The sequence below is a fragment of the Manihot esculenta genome, chromosome 15, assembly GCF_001659605.2.
Source record: "Manihot esculenta cultivar AM560-2 chromosome 15, M.esculenta_v8, whole genome shotgun sequence".
NCBI classification, from domain to species: domain Eukaryota; kingdom Viridiplantae; phylum Streptophyta; class Magnoliopsida; order Malpighiales; family Euphorbiaceae; genus Manihot; species Manihot esculenta.
Window position 1 is genome coordinate 1,101,020 of NC_035175.2, and position 22,628 is coordinate 1,123,647.

The window sequence follows — 22,628 nt, forward strand, 5'->3', positions numbered from 1 at the left end:
ATTATTAAATTACAGTTGGCTTTTAAGATTTAGAATGGCTTTCTTTCTAATGGATGGTCCAGCACCTTCATTGTCTCCTTTCTTTTTATGCCAATACGATCCCACTAATCTTGTTGGTTTCTCAGCCTTCCAAGCTTCTAAAAGTGGAGCTACTATTAATACATGCTAAAGCTTTTCTGTTTTTGTATCTTTATTTCACTGGTTTCTACAAGCTTTTAGGCCCACAAGCAAATGATGCCCTCTATTAATAAAAGAATACCTAATTGAGAATCTTTTGAACTTAGATGTTGGCAATGGTTATGGGAAACTCAAACAATGAGCAGCAATGCAATGGGTTTCTGAATTTATAGCCTTAAATTGTATAGAGTATCAAGTTCCCAATGGATGGCTTTGTGTTTCAGTCTTGGAATTGTTCATTTGCACTTTGTTATCCAACTCATGGATGGGAATGGCCTTCTTTTTTTAAATTAAATATGCTTTGTCACCAACGACAAGTATCCTGTGATCTTTCATAGGCTTCACCAATGCCAATCATAAAAAATTTTCATTATTTTATTGACTCCAAATTTATTCTTATTTTCCGTACAATCTTTTCATCTCTCCTGTCCGATAAGAAACAAAGGGTAAGCTTTTATTATTATTATTATTATTATTATTATTTTTTAGTTGAGGTCAATGGGTAAGCTATTTTTTTTTTATGTAAGTTGACTTTTTTTTTTAATAATTTCAACAGAAGAAATTAAGTGGAGTCACGTTTATCTTTTTTATAAATCGAATATAATAATGGGAAGAGTTTAATTTTATAAAATATTGAAAATTTTTAATTGGGCTTAAAAAAATAAGGTTAAGTAGTTTATTTTAACAAATAAAAGATCTAGATTCAAAAAAAAAAAAATGCCTAAAACTAAAACTTCATTAGATATAACAAAAATACATAGAGAATTTTTTAAGGTGCAGTTAATGTAAATTTGACATCAAAATGAGTTTAATCATTATTAGATTAAATATTAGATTCGTTTAATATAAGTACGAATAGTCTTAATTATTATTATATTAAATTTGATAGATATGTGGAAAAAATAATTAATAATTATATATAAAATTGATGCAATGAATTTAGAAGTAAACATTGAATAAATTTTCGCGTAGGTTAGGACCTTAAATATTTTATATTGAAATGTGTTGAAAAATATGCCAGTGGACATTTTCAAGTTTAGAGTAAAAAAGGCAAGCAAAGAAAAAGAGGAGTTCTCAAAAAATGTGCCATCTTTATCTTTCTAAAGAGAAGATGGAGAGCTTCGATTAGCATGTAAACGATTGGCCTCTTGCTATTCTCTCATGTAACATAACACAATAAAAACAAGCACTCCTCTCAACAGATTCATCACATGATTGAACATCCATTAACGTTTTCATCACTGAAATAGTACAAACACTCCACTGGGCTCACTTGATTATATCTACTTGGCTGTGCCTGTGTGTACACTGGGACATAATAGAAAGGACCAGGACTTTCTCTAGGGTATGCCATGTTGTAACTTGATCCGTATACTGGATGTGGTAATGGAACCGAGCAATGACGTGTAGGGTGGAGATTATTCGTGTCCACAACTTGTTCTATTCCCATCCCTTGAGTTTGATTTCCAGTACCTGCAGCTGCACCGGAAGATGGTGAGCCAGAACCCGAATGATTGCTGCCATTATCACCTCTTTGCCCTTTGTTTTTCTTCTTTTTACCTCCGCTTTTGGTAACCCCACCACCACCCTCATTTCCACTGTCAGTGTTCTTCACTGTGGGTAATTCCGGAGCTTCGATGGAATCTTCCGGTGACTTACCGAGTTCTTTTGTCTTTTCACACGTTCCCTCCTCACTGAATTTAACAGAGTTTTTCCTTCCGTTAATATCGTGGCCTTTCTTGGAGTCCTTTTGATTGTGCATGGCCTTTGCTTTGGCTGATTCTTTTTCCTTTAAAGCGGGCTTTTCAGACCAAATCTCTGCATGCTTACCTATTTTGATGAGTTTCTTGATCAAAGTCTCCACTTCAATGTTACCTGTAACTGTGACTCTTTGTTGCTGTGAATCAACTGCTGCTGTATAAACTCCTAAAAAGAAGATTAAAAAATAAAATAAAAGCAAAAGGTTTACCATCATTGAGGGATGTGTTATTCTTATTTTTCTCCAACAAAATTTAAACAAGTAATTAACCAAAATGTTTCAACTGACCCTTGGTGTCTTTCTATAGCTATTTTAAGTTGACAACTACAACAAACAATAATAAAAAGAAGAAGAGGATTGATTCTATTTTGTTGAATACCATCGATGCCTCGTAGAACTTTCTTGACCTTTCTTTTGCAACCTTGGCAATGGATAGATACTTTCAGGACCCATGTCTGAAAAACAAAGAAAATGAGAGTTAAAGGAGCAAAAAGAGCAATGATGAGATGAAAATCCCAGTTTTTATATGGAAGAAAAGGTGATAAACCTGGCATTTTAGAGCTATGGAGGTTTCTTCCCCAAATGTTGTTGTAGCCATCAGAAGGGATCGGTGTGGGAGACTGGTGAGACCTTGAAAGAGGCCAGGTGAGAGAGTCTAGCTAGCTAGCTTTTAAGCTTTAACTTTTAGGAAGCTTAAAATTTTAAAGACGGCAAGGAACAAATTGTGCCAGCCTTTCTTCCAAGGTCAATTGTTTTGGGGGGTAAAACACTTGTGTATAATTAATTTTAAACTTTATATTTTAATAATAATGTTTATTTTCACAATACTAATTATAAGCAGGAAAATTACACAGAGACTATACCCATCAATCCGATTAACTCGGAACCAATAATTTACATAGCCCTGTTAGAGAGGAGAAGAAAGAGGAAGAAGGCCATTAAAAGTCCTTAAAGATCTGTAGTGGCAGGTGATCTGCCCCTCTTTACAAAGCTTTGGCAATGTTCAGAAATCCCGTCAAGAGTCTCAGAAGTTTTCCTCTTTAACATAAATTCATCTGAATGGGAAAGGACACAAAGTTAATTTAGATTTGAGTGCTCTAACACGTAAACAATTTTCTTGGAAATTTGTGAATATTAACGTGAGATGGACAATCCACTTCATTTTTTTTACATCTCCATTAATGTGTGGAAGCTGAGAATTAATGACTTTATTGATTGTTACATCAGCTGTTATTATACTCTTAACTAACTACTTTAATGATGTTGAATTTAATATTAATGATTTATGCATTTAAAATAATGCTCCATATATCCATGAAGACAATGTTTTTTAAATATAAATTAAGAAAATATTATAGTTCATATAGTTAAATTAATAAATTTTATATTGTATTTTTTAATATAGCTTCATTAATAAATTATTCTTAGAATTAATGAATTTTACTTTTACGATGCATATTAATTCAAAATTTAGAATGAATAAACACAAAAAGTAAACTTATCATTATGGGATGGGGCAGATTACATTTTTAACTAATAATACACCCAGACTTAATGGATTATACAATAGTTAATGTTAAATGAAGTTATCTCTTTTATGGTCAATAAATTTTACTCACATGTCATTCTGCATAGAAGGTTTATCTTGTTTTATAAATTAAGGTTACCCTGGAAGAAAATTATGACTGACCTTCATCGGAACATGGAGGTCCAGAGTTTAGACTGTCAGAGGCTTCTAAACTATCTAAGAAGTTCAATGGACGAAAACGCCAACTATGAAAGCAACGGCTTAACCAGGCACTCACAAGATAATAAAGATTGAATTCTTCATTGGCAGGCATTTTAAAATGAAATAAATATGCAAATGTAAATCAATGCAAATTTCAGATAAAGTTCCTGCCTTGTGCTAGATATCTACGCCGTTGCAGATTTTGACTCCACTGCCATACATGCCCAAGAAAAATTAATTCGGAGATGAAGGCTTTTCTCCTGTAGAGCATAAAGTACAAGAAATACACGCTTGAAGACTACCACCTAGTTTTCAGCCTTCTTATCAGTATCCTCCTCAGTTGAAGCATGAGCTTCCTCATCCTCTTGTTCAGCCTTAGGATCTTGGACCTCTTTGGCATTTCCTGGGCTATCCTCAAGCTGCAAATGTTCATAATGTATCAACACCCTAAGTGCTTGTATTGATTTCCAGAAGCATCCAAGACAACATCAGGAGGAAAGAAAAAATTAGCACGGAGATGGCAAAGACATAACACAAAACTTACCCCCAAATTCCTCAAGCTAGCAGTAACATCTTCTTGCTGCTGCTGAAGCGTGCTCCTAAGCTCTCGAAATTCCTAATGTTCATTCAAACAGGGATATATTTACCAATAGACCCCTAAAGAAAATCAGCATGGTATTATAAGAGCAACACTTACTGATCGAAGTTGCTCCACCTCAACATTCAATGATTTTTTCAGTTCTGACAATTCCTGAATGAACAAATAAAAAAAAAAGGTTCAGCGGCACTCAATCCAAAAATAGTAAGCCTCAATCACAAGTTCTACCTAATGAGATGAAACATACATAGTCAGGTATTACTAGTCCATAATTAAAGAAATGCATGACGTTCATTTTTGCTGGAATCAGTTTCTAATATTAAAAAGCTACATAATAACTAAATATACTAAAAACTATTGATTCATCGAGCCGTCAAGTTTGTAACGCTACACTGAAAGAAAGGGGAACACAAGAAAACAAAGGGTGAAACTGTATGCTTTGAACCCACGAAATTATTATGATTCGGTCATTACCAAGAAAATTGGTGCATATTGGAGTTTATCCCACCCTATTTTGCCTGTTGCACATCAAGAAATTTGGTGCACATTGACATAGAAATTTTTACCAAATTGTCTAAGCTAAGAATTCCAGGAATCTCAAACACCCAGGCAAGTTTTTAATATTTAAATTCTTTAAATAAAATCCAACCTGAGATACAGCCATGTTCAGCCGAAGAAATTTACTTCAGATACTTTCGAGTACAAAGTTTTTTTTTTGTTGTTGGCGGGAGACAAGAGAGCCTAACTCAGGTAAAAGACTGCTAACACCTAGGAAACTAATCTCGCCTAGTTAAAAGATTCCAATTAACATTAAAGCAAGCTATTGCGTCAACTAATAATGAAAGGGCAAACAGCTTAATAGAAAAATCTAAAATCACATTGAGTTAAATAATCACTTACCAAACTCAACCTAGATTAGAATGCCTATATCAACTGATGAAAATTTTTAGATCTTAGCACTAAGATTCTTGTCTTCTATCCTACATTAGCCATGATTCATTTTGAAAAAAAAAATTCAAATAAAATCAAATAAAATCATGCATGATTCATTTAGTTTTTTATTAAATTTATTGTTGGGAATGAAAGAATTTAATTTTTTTTTTAACTTACAAAATTATTTTTAAAGAAATTTCAATTCCAAACAAAGGGTTAAAAGATTTAACCAAAGCCATAGTTACCCTGATTACAGAGCCTGACAATAATACTATTGCTTAACTGCCAGCCACTAGGCATCATTGGTCCTGCCAACTTATCAACATTGCCCAATCAATCATCATAAAACCTTGCAAGGTTTAAGCTACATCCACAAGTTTGCAATTCACATTAATGTGATAAATTCAAACTTAATAGTTCGTACAAGCGCAACTAATCCTATCCGGCCATTACTGACATTATTTCTCTAATTTCTACCTAAAAAAAAACCATCAGAAATCAGAATATTCAAAACTAAACGACAATGGTAATCAATGACAGATACACCAGCAATACTTACATCACGATAGATTTTTACTTGGGTGTCTAGCTTTGATCTCCAATTTTGCAAATCCTAAAAGCAAATAAAAAAGTACTGTCAGCGATCAAAATATAGCCACGGAAAAATGGAGAAAAGTCTATAAAACACAATACGTACACAAGTGATGATGCTACACTCAATATATATATAAGGAAACTGAATCCATTTACCTGTTTTAAGCATTGAATTCTACTGAGAAGCTCTGTTCTTGATTCATTTAATTCCTAATAATAACAGTAGCAATATGTCAGACACTGTAGCTACTTTGGTGAGTCGGGGGCGGGGGGGGGGGGGGGGTAAATACAAAATTTCATATCACAGAAAAGAAAATTTTCTCAGCAACCAAACAAAACAAAAAGAAAAAGTGAGAGTGAAAAAAGGTGATATACCGCGATCTTCGAACCAATCGGAGTAATATTCTCCTTCTTCTGCAAAATAAATATAAATAAAGCAATGATTGAATTCCAAGAAGGATAAAATGAAGAGTTAGATCTATGAGTAGAAAAATCGAGGAGAGAGAAAGAGAGTACAAGAGCAGGAGCGAGGGGAGCAGGGGCAGGAAGAGAAGCAGAGGAATCGGAGTTGGCCATTTTCGGATCGAATAAATCGGGTTTCGATGGAATTAATAAAGAGGGGGTCTAAACTTCTGTTAAAGATTATTGCCAATCGTTTGTCTAAGCTTTGAATGCAATATCTGCAGAGGTGGAGCTGAGCAAGTACTCTAATTTGAAATTTGGGTTTGAGAATGTGTTTGGGCGGGCGATGCAAATGTGCGATTTTATCTGCTCCGAAAATCTAGAATACTCCGATTGTTGTTCTCTTACGCTGTGTTTGGTTGCGCGAGATATGCAATTAACGCGAGGGAAGCGAAGGTGAAAAAAGAGAGGGGTAACGGGGTTATGGTAGCTTTTACCTTCCACCAAACGTGGTGCTACTTATATTAAAAAAATTATTACCATGTTTAATAAATTAAAGAAAATGAAATATATATATATATATTAAAACTTCTCAAATTTTATATTTTTTTTACAACTGTTTCAAATCATTATTTGAAGTATTTGACATAATTGATTGCTGTTACTAGGAGCAGCATTGTTTCTTTCATTTCTTTCCTGATATTCCCATGAAGAAATTTCCAGAGACTAACAAAATCTAGGTCGCCAAAGATGGACTACGAGGGGCAGCAGCAATCTTTGGAGCTTGTAGTTGTAGATAGATGTAGTGATGACTTGGATCAAGATTAAGGTTCCTGAGTTGTGGCGCCAGGGATAAAACCTTCGGAGAAAATAGTTTATAGGTGTTGATGTGGTAAGCAAACTCTGTTGAGACTTGACAGTTCAAGAGAACAAGGTCTATTTGTAAAAAGGTTTATAGTTGAAGGCAAATTTAAAAAATGCAAAGTATAATTCTTTATCAACGGAGTTTCAAAAAAAAAAAAAAATCTTTATCAACGGAATAATTTTGGCTAAATATATACTAATCTTATGGCTTATAAATCACTATAATTAAAATAATAATTTATTAATTACTCGAACTTATAAAATTCATGATAATTATACACAAATTTTTACTCTTTTTTTTGAAAGCAACAAATTTTTACTTATTAAACTTTAATACTTGAGGGAAGAAAATAGAGAAAAAAAAAGAAAAAAAAAATTTCTCTTGTTTGGATATAAACTATGGAGGAAAAATAAAAAGAGGGCAAATTGCATTTTTCAATCGACTATAAATATTTTAAAATATTTTCCTCCAAATTAATGAAAAATGGAGGAAAGTAGATATAAAACACTTGAATGCTACCTTTTCTTTTTTTTTTTTTTTAAAAAAATCTCCTTTAACTGTGTTATTTATATAAACACCATAAAGTAAATTAAATTTCTTTTCTTTTCTTTTTTCCTTGATTTCCTTTCCTTGTTTTCTCTCCAATTCTCTTATGCAATTAAGTATCAAACTTTGGGTAAATTTAAGATGATGTAAGTATTATCCGTTAAAATACTTAAATGACCTCATTGTTTTAAAGCATCTATTTATTAACTTATGAATGTATAATTATTATTTTTTATATATGACAAATTGTATTTTTCTCAGTTAAAATAATATAATTAAATAAAAAAAATATTTTTTCTCTTTAATTTCTCTCTATTTCCACTTCAACAACTAGACATCCAAATAAAAGATTAGTGTTGGGAACTAGTTTCCAATTTCTCAGTTTCAAATGAACACTGGTTGTTGAAGTTGGCCTTTGTTCGCATTCTACTGGCGGTGACAACAGAGCAGCAACAATGACTTGGCCTTTTCTTTTTTTTTTTTTTTTTTCTCCATGCTCATACGTTTAGGGTTTCTGTTAAGAAAGCACATGATTTTGGGTCAAGTTATTGTAATTCCAGGCCTGATTATTTGGATTTGTTTATGTAATTTCATCTTCTTACTTTTCAGTTATTTGAAACACTAAAAAAATAAATTATTTTAAGGAGAATGTCATTTCCATAAGATAAAAACTTTCATATATAAATTTATTAATATGTTTACTTCTTAAATTAAATTTAAATAATTAAAAAATTAAAAATATTTTTTATATATAAATTATCTTTTATAAATAAATCGAAGTTAAATAAGATTTTATTATATGTTGAATTCTTTCAAGTTCTCTTATATTTATTTTTATGGAATTTTCATGTAATTTAATTGCAATTTTTTAAAAATAATTTTTATTGATTGAGTTTTACTGAAATTATTTACATTGCAGAAAGGTTTGGAATCCAAAATCAAGTAAAAGCCAATGATTTAAAAAAAAAAAAAAATCCGCATCACCTTCAGCCTTCCCCAGCTTTATTTATTATTTTTTTTCCTTTTCAAAAAATAATAATAATAATAATAATAATGGGCAGACATTGATAGCGCTTGATTATAGAGGAGCACGTGTGGGCCCTTATCATGATATAAATGAATTTGCGATGGATTGGATCCGAATCCGATCGATCTTATTAAAACTCACGTTTTTGTTAATGTGATTTCACATTATGTTTTTTTTAAATTAATTACTTAAATTAACTTTTGATAATTAAAATATATTCAATTCAACGTAACATAAAATAATTTAATACAACTTAAAATGTATTTTAACTTATTTAAATATTTTAGAGAATGTCTATTCAATCAAAAAATTTAAACATTTACTATTTTCATATTTATATCTTAATTTTAAAATTTTGAATAATAAAATTAATTATTTTATATTTATATTAATTTTAATTAATTTTAAAAAAAAAAGTTTACGCTATAATAAAAAATCAAAACATTCATATTAATTCATATTTATATTTAATATTTAAAATTTTATATAATAAAATTAAACTTTTTTTCATTTTATCTTCATTATAAATAAGAGAATTAAATTAACTTTGAAAAGTTATAAAAAATTATAACATAATTTCTAAAATTTTATTTACTAATAAAATAATTCTTAAAATAAATATTTTTATTTTAATAATATTTTTTTATTAATTTTATTTTTCATTTTCATTTTATACATATATTATAGTTTAATAAAAATTTAAAATATCAAAAATTTATGGTATAAAATATAAAATATTTAATTTTATTTAAAATTATTGATATGAAATATAAATTTTTTTATCAAATTAGTCAATAAATTAATATACGTTATAAATTTACTTATTATATAAATGAATAAAATAAAAAAATTAAATATTTTAAATAATTTATAAGAAGCGTGGTACATATTTAAATTTTTATAAAATTTATAAAAACTCCCATTACATACTAAAATATATAATATTTTATTTTATTTAATATTATTAATAAAAATATAATTTTTCATAAATTAAAAATATGTATATAATGGTGAATATAAAATTTGAATGAAATATTTTAATATATAATTTTTTATATATAAAAATTTGTTTATGATAAATGTTTATTTAATATTACATGCGATAAATATAAAATCAATGTATTATTAATATAAAATTTTAAGTATTATATTATAATTTGTACTTCTTAGATTTAATTTAGTTTTATTAGTTATAAGAGTGATAAATTAAAAAAAGTTTAGTTTTATTATTAAAAATTAAAAATTAAAAATATAAAATATAAATTAATGAATTTTTTTGTTTAATAGGTTTTTGAAAGTAATATTTTTTTGAAAAATAATTCTAGTGGCATGATACGTAAATTACAAATTTTTTGATTAAAATTAATTAAAATAAATGATTAAAATTGAAATAAATATGAAAGGATTATATTTATTGTCCAAAATTTTTAAAGCTATTATACAGATGTAAAAGTAGTAAACGTTTTATATTTTTATTTATTTATTTATTTTTAATTATTTTAATAAATTATTTAAAATATTTTTTAATATTTAAGAAAATTTAATATATTTAAAATAATATAAATAAAAATTAATAAAAAATTATATTTTTAATATATATAAAAAAATAAAATAAATAAAAATGATGAAATGAAAGAATTTCTATCAATAAATACTTAAAAAATATAAATTGTAACGATTTTTATACTGGAGCCCACCATCCCTTCTTTCGTGTAACCCTTTAGGGGTTTTAAATGTTAAATGATGTCATAGAAAAAGAGAAAAAAGGTTTCCTAATGATAATTATTGAAGAAGTCAAATTTATTGTTTATTGGCAAAGTTACAAACTCTTTAAAGCCACGGATTTAGGGGTGTAAATGAATCAAACTGTTCGTAAGCTATTCGAGATTCGATTCGATAAAAACTCGATCGAACTCGATTCGATTTCTAAACGAGTCAAATTTGAACTTAATTTTTAGACTCATTTGGTAAACGAGCCAAACTTGAACTCCATAATATTCGGCTTGTTAAGACTCGTGAGTTCGGCTCGTTTTTGAATTCATGAGCAAGCTCGCGAATAGGCTCGTGAACAGTCTCGTTAAGCAAACTGAAATTACTATCATAAGAGAAATAAACTCAAACCCTGTAAATATTTTAATTGAGCCAAATCTAAATTTTTTAAAATTCAGCTCTATATAATTTAGTTACACTCTTAAACTTGCATATATTTGGATCATTAAGATTTAAAAACTCATATTTATAAGTTTACATATTAATTTGTAGATATACTTATTTAACTAAAATTATTTTAGTTTTAAACTTATTAGTTTTAAATTAAAACTCATTATACAAGTAAATAAATTAAATTACCCGTGAACTATTCGAGACTCAGTTCGATAAAAACTCGACTCGTCTAAGCTCGATAAAAGCTCGACTCGTTTAAACTCGTTTGCTAAACGAGCCAAGTTTGAACTTCTTAATACTCGGCTCGAATTCGATACAAGTAAAGCTCGAATTCGGCTCGAGCTCAAAAAAATTTTAACGAACCAAGTTTGAACTCTTCAAAATTTGGCTCCGCTCGGTTCGTTTACACGGATGTCACCAAATATTTTTTTCAAATTAAAGTAAAATAGTAATTGAAGTAGTATCTGATAAACAAAATTAGGGATTTGAATATCTTACTTTGTTAATAACGTTGTATCATTATTTGCCGCTACTTATATTTTTATGAGTCGAATATTTACACATTTGATATATTTAAATATATCTTAAATGAGATATAATCATATTTATAATATATTTAATTTTTTAAAAATAATATTTATATTAAATTTAGATCGAATTTAAATTTTATATGTCAAAGTATTATTATTTAAATATAATTATATAAATAAATTATATAATAATATTTATACTTTCTACAAATATTATATAGGAATTTAAAATTTTAAAATATAAATTATTTTTTAAAGTAAATTATTAAATATTAATCTTATAAAATTAAATGGAGTTTAATATTTTTTAAATAATAATTGAATTTGAGTTTAATTCAAATAATTTAAAATAAAATTTAATTATATTTTTATAAATTTAAATATTAAATATAATAAATCATTTTAGATGGCAATATTTTAGGTAACACACAACCAACTTACCCTTGAGTCCTTGACCATAATTCAGGTTGCAGCGTACTATCATTAGCGGTCCGATTAGTACATCGCAACATATTTAATTGTTTGTTAATGTTTGATAAATTAATTAAACGCCGTCAAAGTAGACCTCCGTTGCTTCAGTTTTGTTTTACTCCGTCAAATGACCATTAAACCAGACGACTAAAGAGATTTGTGATACACATTTTAAACTTACCTCCCAGTTTCTTAAAAAATTTAGAAGCCTCATCCTTTTACGGAGTCTATTTCTTCCAGAAGCACGCGTTTGGATGAAACATTCCGAAGAGAATGCGTCGTCGTTTACCGTGATTAGCAGGATAATACAATTCAAAGAATTGTATTCTTTCTTAGCATCAAAGAAAATCAAGTCCCAAACAGGGCTTAAAAACTGCTAACGTAGAAGTTGAAACTTCGAAACAGACCAATCGTTCTCTCCCTCTCTTCCTCTGTCTTGTCTAATCCTGTTTAGTAAATCTTTGTCTCCCAGCTCGGCCCTAGCTGACTCAGCGCAACTTTACAATGAGTCAGGAATCGTTCATCTACAGCTTTGTCTCTAGAGGCACCATGATTTTGGCCGAGTACACCGAGTTCACTGGGAACTTTCCGGCGATCGCAGCTCAGTGTCTTCAAAGATTGCCTTCCTCTAACGACAAGTTCACCTACAATTGCGACCACCACACCTTCAATTTCCTCGTTGAGGATGGTTACGGTAATTAAAATTTTCTCTGCAAGTTTCTTTTTCTATTCCGGCTTCTATAGGGAAATAGGAAAATTAGTTTGCAGAGCTCAATCTAAATGGATCTAGTTGAAAAAACCTGGGTTTTGTTTAAGATTTACTTGGTTCGATGTAACTTCCTATCAGTTGGATTTTCTTTTTGTTATTTTTTATATTTGTTTGTGCTTATTTGCTGATTCAGTTTTTAGTTTCCGACAAAACTTGTTGTTTGTTTTCCATTGGTCAGAGTAAGCTAGAAGCCTTGTATTTCCAAAACACGGTTCATCTCACTTCACTTTCATGCAATTAAGCTTCAATTGTATAAACTCCAAAGCTTAATGGGTTAAGTTGTTTATATTTATGTATGGAGACGTATTTATCAATTGAAGGCATGAATACAATTAATTCAGATTCCCATAATTTTTATGTCGACTAAGACTAGTGAAGGATTTCATGTAGAAATTGTTTCTAGAAAATTTATGTGTCGCAATGAAATGGGGACCTTAATTGGGAGAAGTTGCGCTGCCAGTAGATGCATGTGATGAGTTAGCATGATTCAAATTGTTTTATGGGAAAATTTGAAGGTGAAAATACAGTTTGTGGCTTCACATTGGGTGGTTCTGTTGTTTTTTATTCTTGTTGAATATGTAGCTGTGATTAGGCTGTATAGAGGAATCAGAGTGGAATCTATTCATACTCTTCATCCAAGTTTCTTACATATCTCATGCTTTGGATTTGAGTTACTAGTTCCTGGTTTAACCATCATTCTAAATGTTGGAAGGGCGCCATTGGCACTGCCAAAACTTTTATCCTTCATATTTTAGATTGAGAGATTTTGTTGGCAAATTTTCCACTTGAAATAATCTTAGGATCCATTTGGATAGATAGGAATTTGAAATCAAGGCCTGAATTTGACATTTAAATTACTATTTATGATTTTTAACATGAAACGTGAATTCAAATGAACTTTGTTTTCATTTCATACTTATCCATTGAACCCTCTTTCAAAATTATTGTCGTCCTTGAGGGGATTATAGTTCTATTCTTTAGCTGTGCGTTGGAAACTGCATGTGTTTAGTAGACTTCTGTTCCGAGGATGTTATCAGTGATGTATTTGTGTGCTTGTCATTTTGCCATTCATGCCAATTGGTTCCTGGTCTCTTTGGTATTGATATTGAAGCTGTTATTGAGAAAAATATATTTTTAAATATGTTAGTTAGAGGACAAATAGAATTGATTGAACTGTAAATTTGACATGTTTTAGTTCTAAGAACTCCAAAACAGCTAAACCACTTTTTTCAAACTAATTTTTCAACATCTAAAATGGTGTTTTTCTCCCCCCCCCAAAAAAAAAAAAAACAAAACCTCAACTCCAAATGTTAACTTAGTAATGAAGTAAAGTCACAATAGTTTTAGCTGCATCCACGGCTAAAATACTTTACAGTTACGAGTAAAGCTTTTATTTATCTAGTCTTTGGCGTAAATGAGATTGTGTCAAAATAGAGCGAGGAAACTTCTAATACTTCTATCCCTTGACTCTATGCTTTCTGATATTTGCAGCATACTGTGTAGTTGCAAAAGAATCTGTTAGCAAACAGATCTCTATTGCTTTTTTGGAGCGCATGAAAGCAGACTTCAAGAAAAGATATGGGGGCGGTAAAGCAGACACAGCTGTTGCCAAGAGTCTCAACAAGGAGTTTGGGTACGTACATCTATGGATATCTTTCAAGTATTGAACCACCAAAATAAACGCGGAGGAAAAATAAATGGATATGGCTAATGAATAATTAAGGATTATTTTTACTATAATCTTATGATTAGAATGTGAAGTAGTATGATTTCCTTTTTCAGGCCAATTATGAAAGAGCACATGAAATATATTATTGACCATGCTGAAGAAATAGAGAAACTAATAAAAGTGAAGGCTCAAGTTTCAGAAGTTAAAAGTATAATGTTAGGGAATATTGACAAGGTACGTTAATCATACTGCAAAAGACAAATGATCATTTTATGTAATAGATTGCTTTTTAGTCATATTTCAGAGTACTCCTTACAAACATTAAAAATTGTGCAATAAGGGTTTGGAAAATGGAAACTGAAGGCCAAACCTTTTGAGATAAAAGCAAATCTGGCAGGGCATAACTTTTATAAAATGTATCAAATCAAGGTTCAAGTTTTTCTGTTCTTTTAGGACATTCACTTAAAAAAATATGCATTGGTCTTCCATATCATTTGGTTGGTAAGTTTGATTGCATTTCAATGCATATTTCTGATTACTCCTAATTCCTAAAAGAGGTAGGGAAGCATGGTTGAACATGTACTAATTTTGATAGTTAATTAAAGAATTTTGTTAGGTGAGTGGCCCTAGTATACTATCTATCTACCAGTATATGCATTTAATAAATTGTGAGATGCTTTATCTTCGATTATGCAAGTGGTTGTTAGTATAAATCCCTTGTTTATTTCACTTTTTGAGTCACTAGAGTCCTGTACCTGACAGATCAAGCTAAACAAGAATAGCATATAATTGAACCATTTTCATTTTTCAGGCTATTGATAGAGGTGTGACGATAACAACCCTCGCCGACAAAACTGAGAATTTACGCGATCAGGTAGGTTTTTGCAGACCAAATTTTCTAGTGACTTATTTTCTAGTTCCCAGTGCTTGACTGGTTTCGTTGTTGTGAAATGCAGGCCCAAGCATACAAGAAACAGGGGACACAAATCCGAAGGAAAATGTGGTATCAGAACATGAAGATTAAGTTGGTTGTTCTTGGCATCTTGTTACTTCTGGTTCTCATAATCTGGCTATCCATTTGCCGTGGATTTGATTGCACCAACTAGTAATCTTCATTCTTCAGCATATATACAACTCAGGTGCACTCGTATACAAGAAAGCTTTGCAACAATTTGTGTTCTGCCGGGGGTTTTAGCCTTGTCAAAATTGTTTCTTGCCTAGTTTACAAGTCAGCGTTGGGGAATTTGAGTACTGTCATTAGGTGAGGGAGAGCTGTCTTGTGTGCCTGTACTGTCTGTCGTATATTACAGGAAATTTTTTTAATCTTTTGTTTCTTTTTCCTTAATTTCACATAGAAGTAAAATTCCACTACCACCTTCCATCCCTTTTCTTTTCTTTCCTGTTTCCCTGGAATTACAATCAGAGAAATTAAAATACAGTGGCAATTTGTTTGGTTTCAGTGAAGCTGTGTATGATAGAATCAAATAAATTTGCAATGATGCTTGAATCTTGGAGGCAGACATTGTAGGATACGTATGTGCCACTAGGTAGATAATGGCAATAATAGTTTTAAAAATTATAGGGGTGAATTGGATTCCAGAAGCTTTGGATTTGGGAACCAGGATTGATTTCCTTCCATGCCATAGATTGTAGCTTGTACATTCACTTACATGATATGGATTCAGGCTACAAGACTAGGTCCACAGGCCACAGTGCAGCCCATATTGGGTTGCTTAATCTACTAATCAAGGCCAGAAAGAAGGAAAGGCTTGGTTTCCGTCAAATTAAGAAATATTGTCTATATTATTTATTTTATAAGAGAGATAAAATCTTATTCTTTTTAACAGAAAAGAAAACCAAGTTAATTAAATGGTCTTAATTGTTGCAAAGCATGTGTGAATTTTCTAGACAATCGTAAAGTTAAAAACCCTAACAGAAGACAATAAGCAAGGGCTGGGATTTACTACCAGATCAAATGAAAAAGGGGATTAGGAGCCACGCTTACCATGTGATGAGAAGAATAGAGAAAACTAATTAAAATTTGCTGCCTTAGTGTACTATTATATAACAACACTAATTAATATTTTACTAGGCAAAAACATAATAAAATGAAAATGTAGCATAGAGGGTGGATTATTTCTTGAAGCTGCATGCTGCTTCAAGTTCCAATACATCACTTTCCAAGTCACCTTCCATTGCAGCACTTAGTGTGGATAAGCTAAAGCCTAAACAAATTGAAAATGCTATTAATTTATAAATAAACTAGAGAGTTTAAGTTCAACGACTATAACTACTTAGGCCGGCCAGCCGGCATACCTAATAATTACTTGTTAATTACTTAGAACCTCCACAAAGTCATGGCATATGCCAACCTCACCAAATTTGTTCACAAGACGTACTAGCTATAATTAGCCTATGATTTTTTTTATTATTATTATTTTCATAAAATAACCAACTTTTCCACTGTGGATGAAGATGATATCGTACCTGATTATTCCTTCCATGCATGCAGATCGATGAAGCATTCAACTTCTGAAAGTGCATAGGCATATGGGTTATGTCATAATAATTGTTCAGACTAGGGCTTGATGACTGTCTAATTAAATCTTGCACAACGTCATAAGTGGGTTAGGAGAAAGATGTTCTGGAATGATATGTGGTGAATATTAGCTGACAATTATATTAAAACCTAGTTTTCATACTGACGCAGCAGGAGTTTGCTTGGTATTTAGTTTTAAAAATATGGCACTTTGTTAGACTAATCGAAAGGTTAATGGTATTTAGGTCTGAAAACTCTAATTATTAATTAATAGGGGAATAAAAAAAAAAGACAAATTATTTTGACCTCAAAAAAGAAAGAGAAGAGCTTGTGCATGGCATGAATTGACAAGACAAAGGTTCTGGCCATCAAAATCAAACTCATGAGAAGACAAAATAGGATCCTGCCCCATCCATGGGTGGATAGGATCTTTTCTTCTTTTCTTTGGAATCATTCTCTGGATGGGATAAATATAGGAGCTAGCAACTTCTCTTCTTCTTTCTTCACTCGCTCAATCACCCATATTTCAAACTTAATTCCTGATCAACTTCTTCTTCTATTAATTATTAGAAAGAAGAAGAAGAAAAACACAAGCAAACGAAACTGACTATTCACTGGAAAAGTGCATTGCAGCCCATTCAATCGAGGAATGGGCTCTCACTTGCCTAATAACTGGTCTATATATAACAATAAGCAACAACTGTTAGACCTTACTTGCATGGTAGGTTTCAACTTCTCCACGTTTAGAGGCTTGTCGATAAGAGCCTTATCCACATGAAATATTAATGGTGGCAGAGGTCTTTACGAATCATAAATTAGGGTTCAGACATGAGAGAAGTTTGTAATAAGCACATGTTGTTTGGAGTTGTGCATGGCTCACCCAAAAAGGGTTTATTATTTTCATTCATGGGTCTCATCATGTCAATATGATTTGCTTTCGCATTCAATATGTATATATTTGGAAGTATTTACCTCCACAATGTCAAGAAAAGAGTTTGGCTGAGAGAGTGTGGGTTCCTCTGCTACGTTTTTGTCTTCTGATATCAGTTCTGGAGGCTATTAAAAATCATCATGTCAAAAACAATTAGCAGGAATTCTTTTTAATGTTATAACTATGAGACTTTGAATTGAAATTTCAATTGAATTTTCTTTTATTTTTTTTTTACAAAATTTATCAGTTGCAGATAAGTCCAAAATATATCCCATACCTTATTAGGAAAATTCAGTTTCTATCATTCCTTAATTTACAGTTTCTCCTAAATAAACTGTAAACAAAATTATTGTTAAGATGATAATGTGAGTAAAAAAGTTCAATATGTTCAATATTAGTTTCTTTTTTAAATAGAAGTAATAATTAACAATAATGTATAAAAATTTTAATTAAAAGAAAAATTATCGTTGAAATTAATGGTGATCAGCACAGTGATAGTGTGATATATAATACGTTCATTCTCTCTCTTTTTTTTTTTCAATAAAAAAATAATAAATAAGTTTCATTTTAATAATATTGAATGTTTAATATTATGATGTATTTATTATTTTTTTGGAAACCTATAATATATTAAATTTAAATATGAATATGATACAAAAGAAAAAAAACAGGGAAAGTGGGTGGTAGGTGAGGAATTACAATTAACCATTTAAAAAAAAAATTCTTGGCTTATGGCTAATCTCAAGCCAAGGGTTCATGATTTTGTCTAATTTCCATGGATCCAAGACAAAATCATATCATATGGGTCTTATTTAATTAAATGTTTCATGGAATTTAAAGCATGCCCAGTTTCAGTACCGTATTCATTAAAATGTCAAATAAAAAAAAAGGATATAATCTTATAATAATGCAAAGAAAAAAATCATTATAATTGATCAAATATTAGGGTTAATTAGAATATTTGTGCAATTAGGAGAAAAAGGTAATTATGATCAGTCCATGGAGCAATATCTGAAACCAAACACCAGAGCTGCAACTATTTTCCATCTATCTGATCAGAAATGTCTCTGAGTATAGGAATATGATGGTAGCATATTTCGATCCAATGGGATGAGAGCTTTGTAATAAGTACTGGTGGTCCATCTCCTATAAATATAGATATGATAAAATCTCCACTCTCCTTCCTTTTGGGGGAATGGGCAGCCAATATCGCACCTATCCTTTAAACTGTCTTCTTCCATTTCTCGGAAAAATTTTCCTTTTCGGGTAAAAACACTTGCCACTTCAAGCCAAACCTTACATTTGTCTCATTCTCCTCCTCTGCTTAATTTCTCACAGTATCAGTATCTAATTTAATCTTTATTTTTTATTAAATATATAATTAACTGGATGTATTCAGAAATCAAAAGGTGATGAACAACATAAAATAGATAGCTAGCTAGGTACAGATTGCCAGCAATGTGGGTACGTATTTGGAATGGTAGTTTTAATGGGGGTAGAGTGAAAGAAGGTGAGTGAGGGCCACAGAGGCCTCCATGCAAATTGGATAGTCTTGTCCACTTGCTCATAAAGAAATCATCGCATCACTTTGCTGTTGGTAAGCAAAGCATATGGCTGGCTTCACGTGACCAACCTTTTGCTCTCCCAAAAAAATAAAAAACACATAGCATCTATCACTCTCATCTCCATCAACTATATTATAGAAGTGACATTAAACATGATATTAAGCCCTAAAAATTCCAGCTACAGCCTTGTCATGTCATCTCCACAAATGGGTTTCTTTTGCTCAATTCGAATATAAGAGTTTGAGGCACACAAAAGAAGTCTAATTTTCATTCCCATGAGAAACTGTGACGATTTACATGACGGCGACACCCAGTCAGCAACTACGTAGTCGCCGAAGCAAACTCTTAACTACATTATTAGCTATGACTAACCTAAGCACCCTTGGTACTTGCTCCTAAAATCAAAAAACAAGTAAATTAGAAGGTTTCAATTTCAATTATAATACAAACATGCACACACCATAAAAAACCAAAGAAAAAACAAGTAAAGAGAAGGTAAGACGCACAAACACACCATAATAACGAGATGAGCAGCATTACATGTCCCTGACTTCAAACATGTTACGGTTTTTTACGACAATATCGAACATGTGCATGGACTTGAACTTGCTGAATTCCTTAGGAAGAGAGATGAGGTGAACTGTGGATCTTTTGTGGAATTGGAGGAGATCAGGGTCATTGTAGTACCTCTCCCACCCAAGTGAATATAGCTTGTTTTCAAGAACGTCGTAAGAAGTGATAACTTCATTAGTAGGAGTGTGAACCAGCACTTTCCGGCGAGCACCGGATCCCTGCCTGCTTCCGTCTAGAGACTCAGCTCCTGGGTTTTCGACGAGCCGAACCACACCGTTCTTGAAAACCCAAACGCCAGACATTTTCAGCGAAACTTCAGGGTAAGATAGAAGATAAAGATATGGTTAGTTTATTTCTCTGAATTATTAAGGTTTTATAAACTTGGAGGTCGGAGTTGGAGTTGGTCTGGTATTTATACTGGGAGGGGAGAGAGTCGTGGATATATGGGGATTGTTTGGGTGTGGCCTGTGGGCGAAGTTTAGGTGGGACCCAATTGAGGGAAGGGTATTTAATGGAAAAAAAATTATTTAATTAATCAAATGAGTAAAATAAAGAAGTTGGAAGAGGCCAAGTTTTTGTTAGGGACACATGTACCATCATGTCCAATGTGGGCATAATCGGATTGAGGAGAATCCTTTGGTGATCTTTTTCCAAGTCTTTAATTAACCCTCCACTATGGGAATCTTTGTTTTGTTTTGAATAAAAAGGGGAAAAAATAATAAGATTGAGAATCATTCTAGACAAGGCTAAAAGAAAATGGCTCTTACATGTGTATGCAAAATCTGTACCATGGATGTAGCCAGAAGAGAAGGGACATTGATGGCTGTTACTTATTACAACGGTAGCTGCTGGCGTAGGTTTCACAAGAAATGAATACAGATAAATAAATAAATATGTAGAAATTAAAATGATTTTAGGGAGAAAAATATGGGGTTTGAATGGTCAAGCTAGGAATAAAATTTGTATAGGTGGGAAAGAAAGATTGCTGGCATTTGGCAAGAAGGCATATTAATTAATTGGTGAAGGTTTGCAGTGGGGAAAGAGAGACTAATAACCTTGGCCGGGTTGGACCAAAAAAGAAAAAGAAAATATATAAATGAGAAGGAATTCTCAAATTCTGGTTTGTTGGAAATGAGAGAGTTTCCTTTTGCAGTAGGGTGCCTAACCTAACAAGGGACTTTGCCTAACTTTTGACTATTTACCTCTCTTGCTTCATTTTGGGTTTCCTGTTTAATTTTTGTCAATAGTATTTGAAGAAGGGAGGAAAATCGATCTAACAGTAGAAGATTCTTAATTATTATTATTATTAATTCATTTAGTGATTGTATATTAATATTCAAGACTTGAACTTGTTTGGTAGAGGGGTGCTAGTGCACAATGCCCATGGAGGAGCAAACAACTTGAAATTCCTCAAAAGCAAATAATGTAAGATTCTGACACCCAATTTCCAATTTCACCCGACCGAATCAAAGTTGATGCATTTAGTGTTAGGATTTAGGACAATATTCTTTCTTTATTCAGCACCACTGGTCTCAACCTTGCTCTTACATTCTCATATGGTCCTCAATACTACTAGTAATCAAACCCAACCATGAAAATGAGTTCTGCTATTGGGTAGCTTCCACTTTGTCTTCTTCTCTACGTATTTATTCCTCTCCATCCTTTATTTATTACTGGACCAGAAAGCTCACTGTTTTTGTTTCCGAGCTGTTTCTTAATTTTCTAATATTTTCCTTCCTGCTTTTACGAGAAAATGAAATTTATTTCTATATTGAGAACGACTTGCACGCTTGCTGAACATTGAAGAATATGATCCTTTAGATGATGCTAGTTTCTTCCAAAAGTTGTTTGAAATCAACTTCTTATGAGAACACAAATTTGACCAATCGTTCTCGAATCCCTTTCGTAAATTTTTGATCATGTGAATCATGCGCGTTCATGATCAATGAATGTATATACACACAAAAAAAGCTTCTAGACATGTAGAAAACAAGGAGACTCACGGAAGGAATATATATATATATTGGAATTGCTTGGAGGTTGATGTGAATAGCTGGTTACACATGTATAGTATGAGGTGGCAAAACAGGAACCTTTTCCACCTCACAGTCCATTTGCCCCCTGTGATATCGATGATTCTCCAAAACCCCATCAAACTTCTTTGGGATTGGTCGGCATGCCACATCAGCTTTCTAGTATATATATAATTCTTCTTTTTTTGGTTGAATCTTTTTTGTAGGCCACATGCATATCCAATTAAATCAATGTTTCTCACGCATACACAATATATAAGCTTTAATATTCCTTGAAAATTACAGGTGAGACTGATTCATTCTAGGCTCCACAAGCTCCCTCAACTATAGCTACATGTAGGGGAGAGCATATCTCAATTTAAATCGAAAAACCGAATCGAATGATTTCAGATTTAGTTGAAATATTTATTTTGATTCAGTTAATATTTTTCAATTATTCAGTTTTCGATTTAGTTCGGTTTAAATATGTTAAATAACAGATTAGTAGAATTAACCGATTTTGCTATATATTATTATACTAACCCTTATCTAAATCAACCCGTAGTTCAAACCCAATCTCTTTCCTCCCTTCCCTTATTCAACCCAATCAGTAGTTCCGAGTATAAACGTATTAAATTTATAAATTTCGATTTTGATATAATCAAACTAAATCGAACTGATTTTTATCGATTTAGTTTGATTCGATTATATCTTAATAATCGATTCAATTTAATTTTTAATATTTTTAAAATTCAATTTTAATTTTTTCGATTCAA

General features: G+C 31.4%; 4 protein-coding genes across 4 annotated transcripts; 1 reads left to right on the top strand and 3 right to left on the bottom strand.

Annotated features, from left to right (window-relative positions):
* Positions 1–1,278: 1,278 nt before the first annotated feature.
* On the bottom strand, positions 1,279–2,450 carry LOC110602395 (heavy metal-associated isoprenylated plant protein 37). The gene has a single exon (XM_043951431.1). The coding sequence runs from the start codon at positions 2,150–2,152 to the stop codon at positions 1,385–1,387; it is 768 nt and encodes a 255-aa protein (XP_043807366.1). The 5' UTR covers positions 2,153–2,450; the 3' UTR covers positions 1,279–1,384.
* A 1,295-nt stretch (positions 2,451–3,745) lies between these two features.
* Positions 3,746–6,669, bottom strand: LOC110602398 (CAP-Gly domain-containing linker protein 1). Its single transcript, XM_021739899.2, has 7 exons — positions 6,307–6,669; positions 6,166–6,204; positions 5,947–6,000; positions 5,756–5,809; positions 4,363–4,416; positions 4,210–4,281; positions 3,746–4,084 (listed from the first exon to the last, which is right to left on the bottom strand). Exons 1-7 carry the CDS (start codon positions 6,364–6,366, stop codon positions 3,971–3,973), a joined length of 447 nt encoding a protein of 148 aa, XP_021595591.1. The 5' UTR covers positions 6,367–6,669; the 3' UTR covers positions 3,746–3,970.
* A 5,425-nt stretch (positions 6,670–12,094) lies between these two features.
* Positions 12,095–15,691, top strand: LOC110602396 (vesicle-associated membrane protein 724). The gene is made up of 5 exons (XM_021739898.2): positions 12,095–12,488; positions 14,055–14,196; positions 14,346–14,466; positions 15,044–15,106; positions 15,189–15,691. The coding sequence occupies exons 1-5, from the start codon at positions 12,299–12,301 to the stop codon at positions 15,336–15,338; spliced, it is 666 nt and encodes a 221-aa protein (XP_021595590.1). The 5' UTR covers positions 12,095–12,298; the 3' UTR covers positions 15,339–15,691.
* A 3,815-nt stretch (positions 15,692–19,506) lies between these two features.
* On the bottom strand, positions 19,507–20,227 carry LOC110601355 (flowering-promoting factor 1-like protein 3). The gene is made up of 2 exons (XM_043951029.1): positions 19,782–20,227; positions 19,507–19,662 (listed from the first exon to the last, which is right to left on the bottom strand). The coding sequence occupies exon 1, from the start codon at positions 20,140–20,142 to the stop codon at positions 19,804–19,806; it is 339 nt and encodes a 112-aa protein (XP_043806964.1). The 5' UTR covers positions 20,143–20,227; the 3' UTR covers positions 19,507–19,662; positions 19,782–19,803.
* Between the last annotated feature and the right edge of the window lie 2,401 nt (positions 20,228–22,628).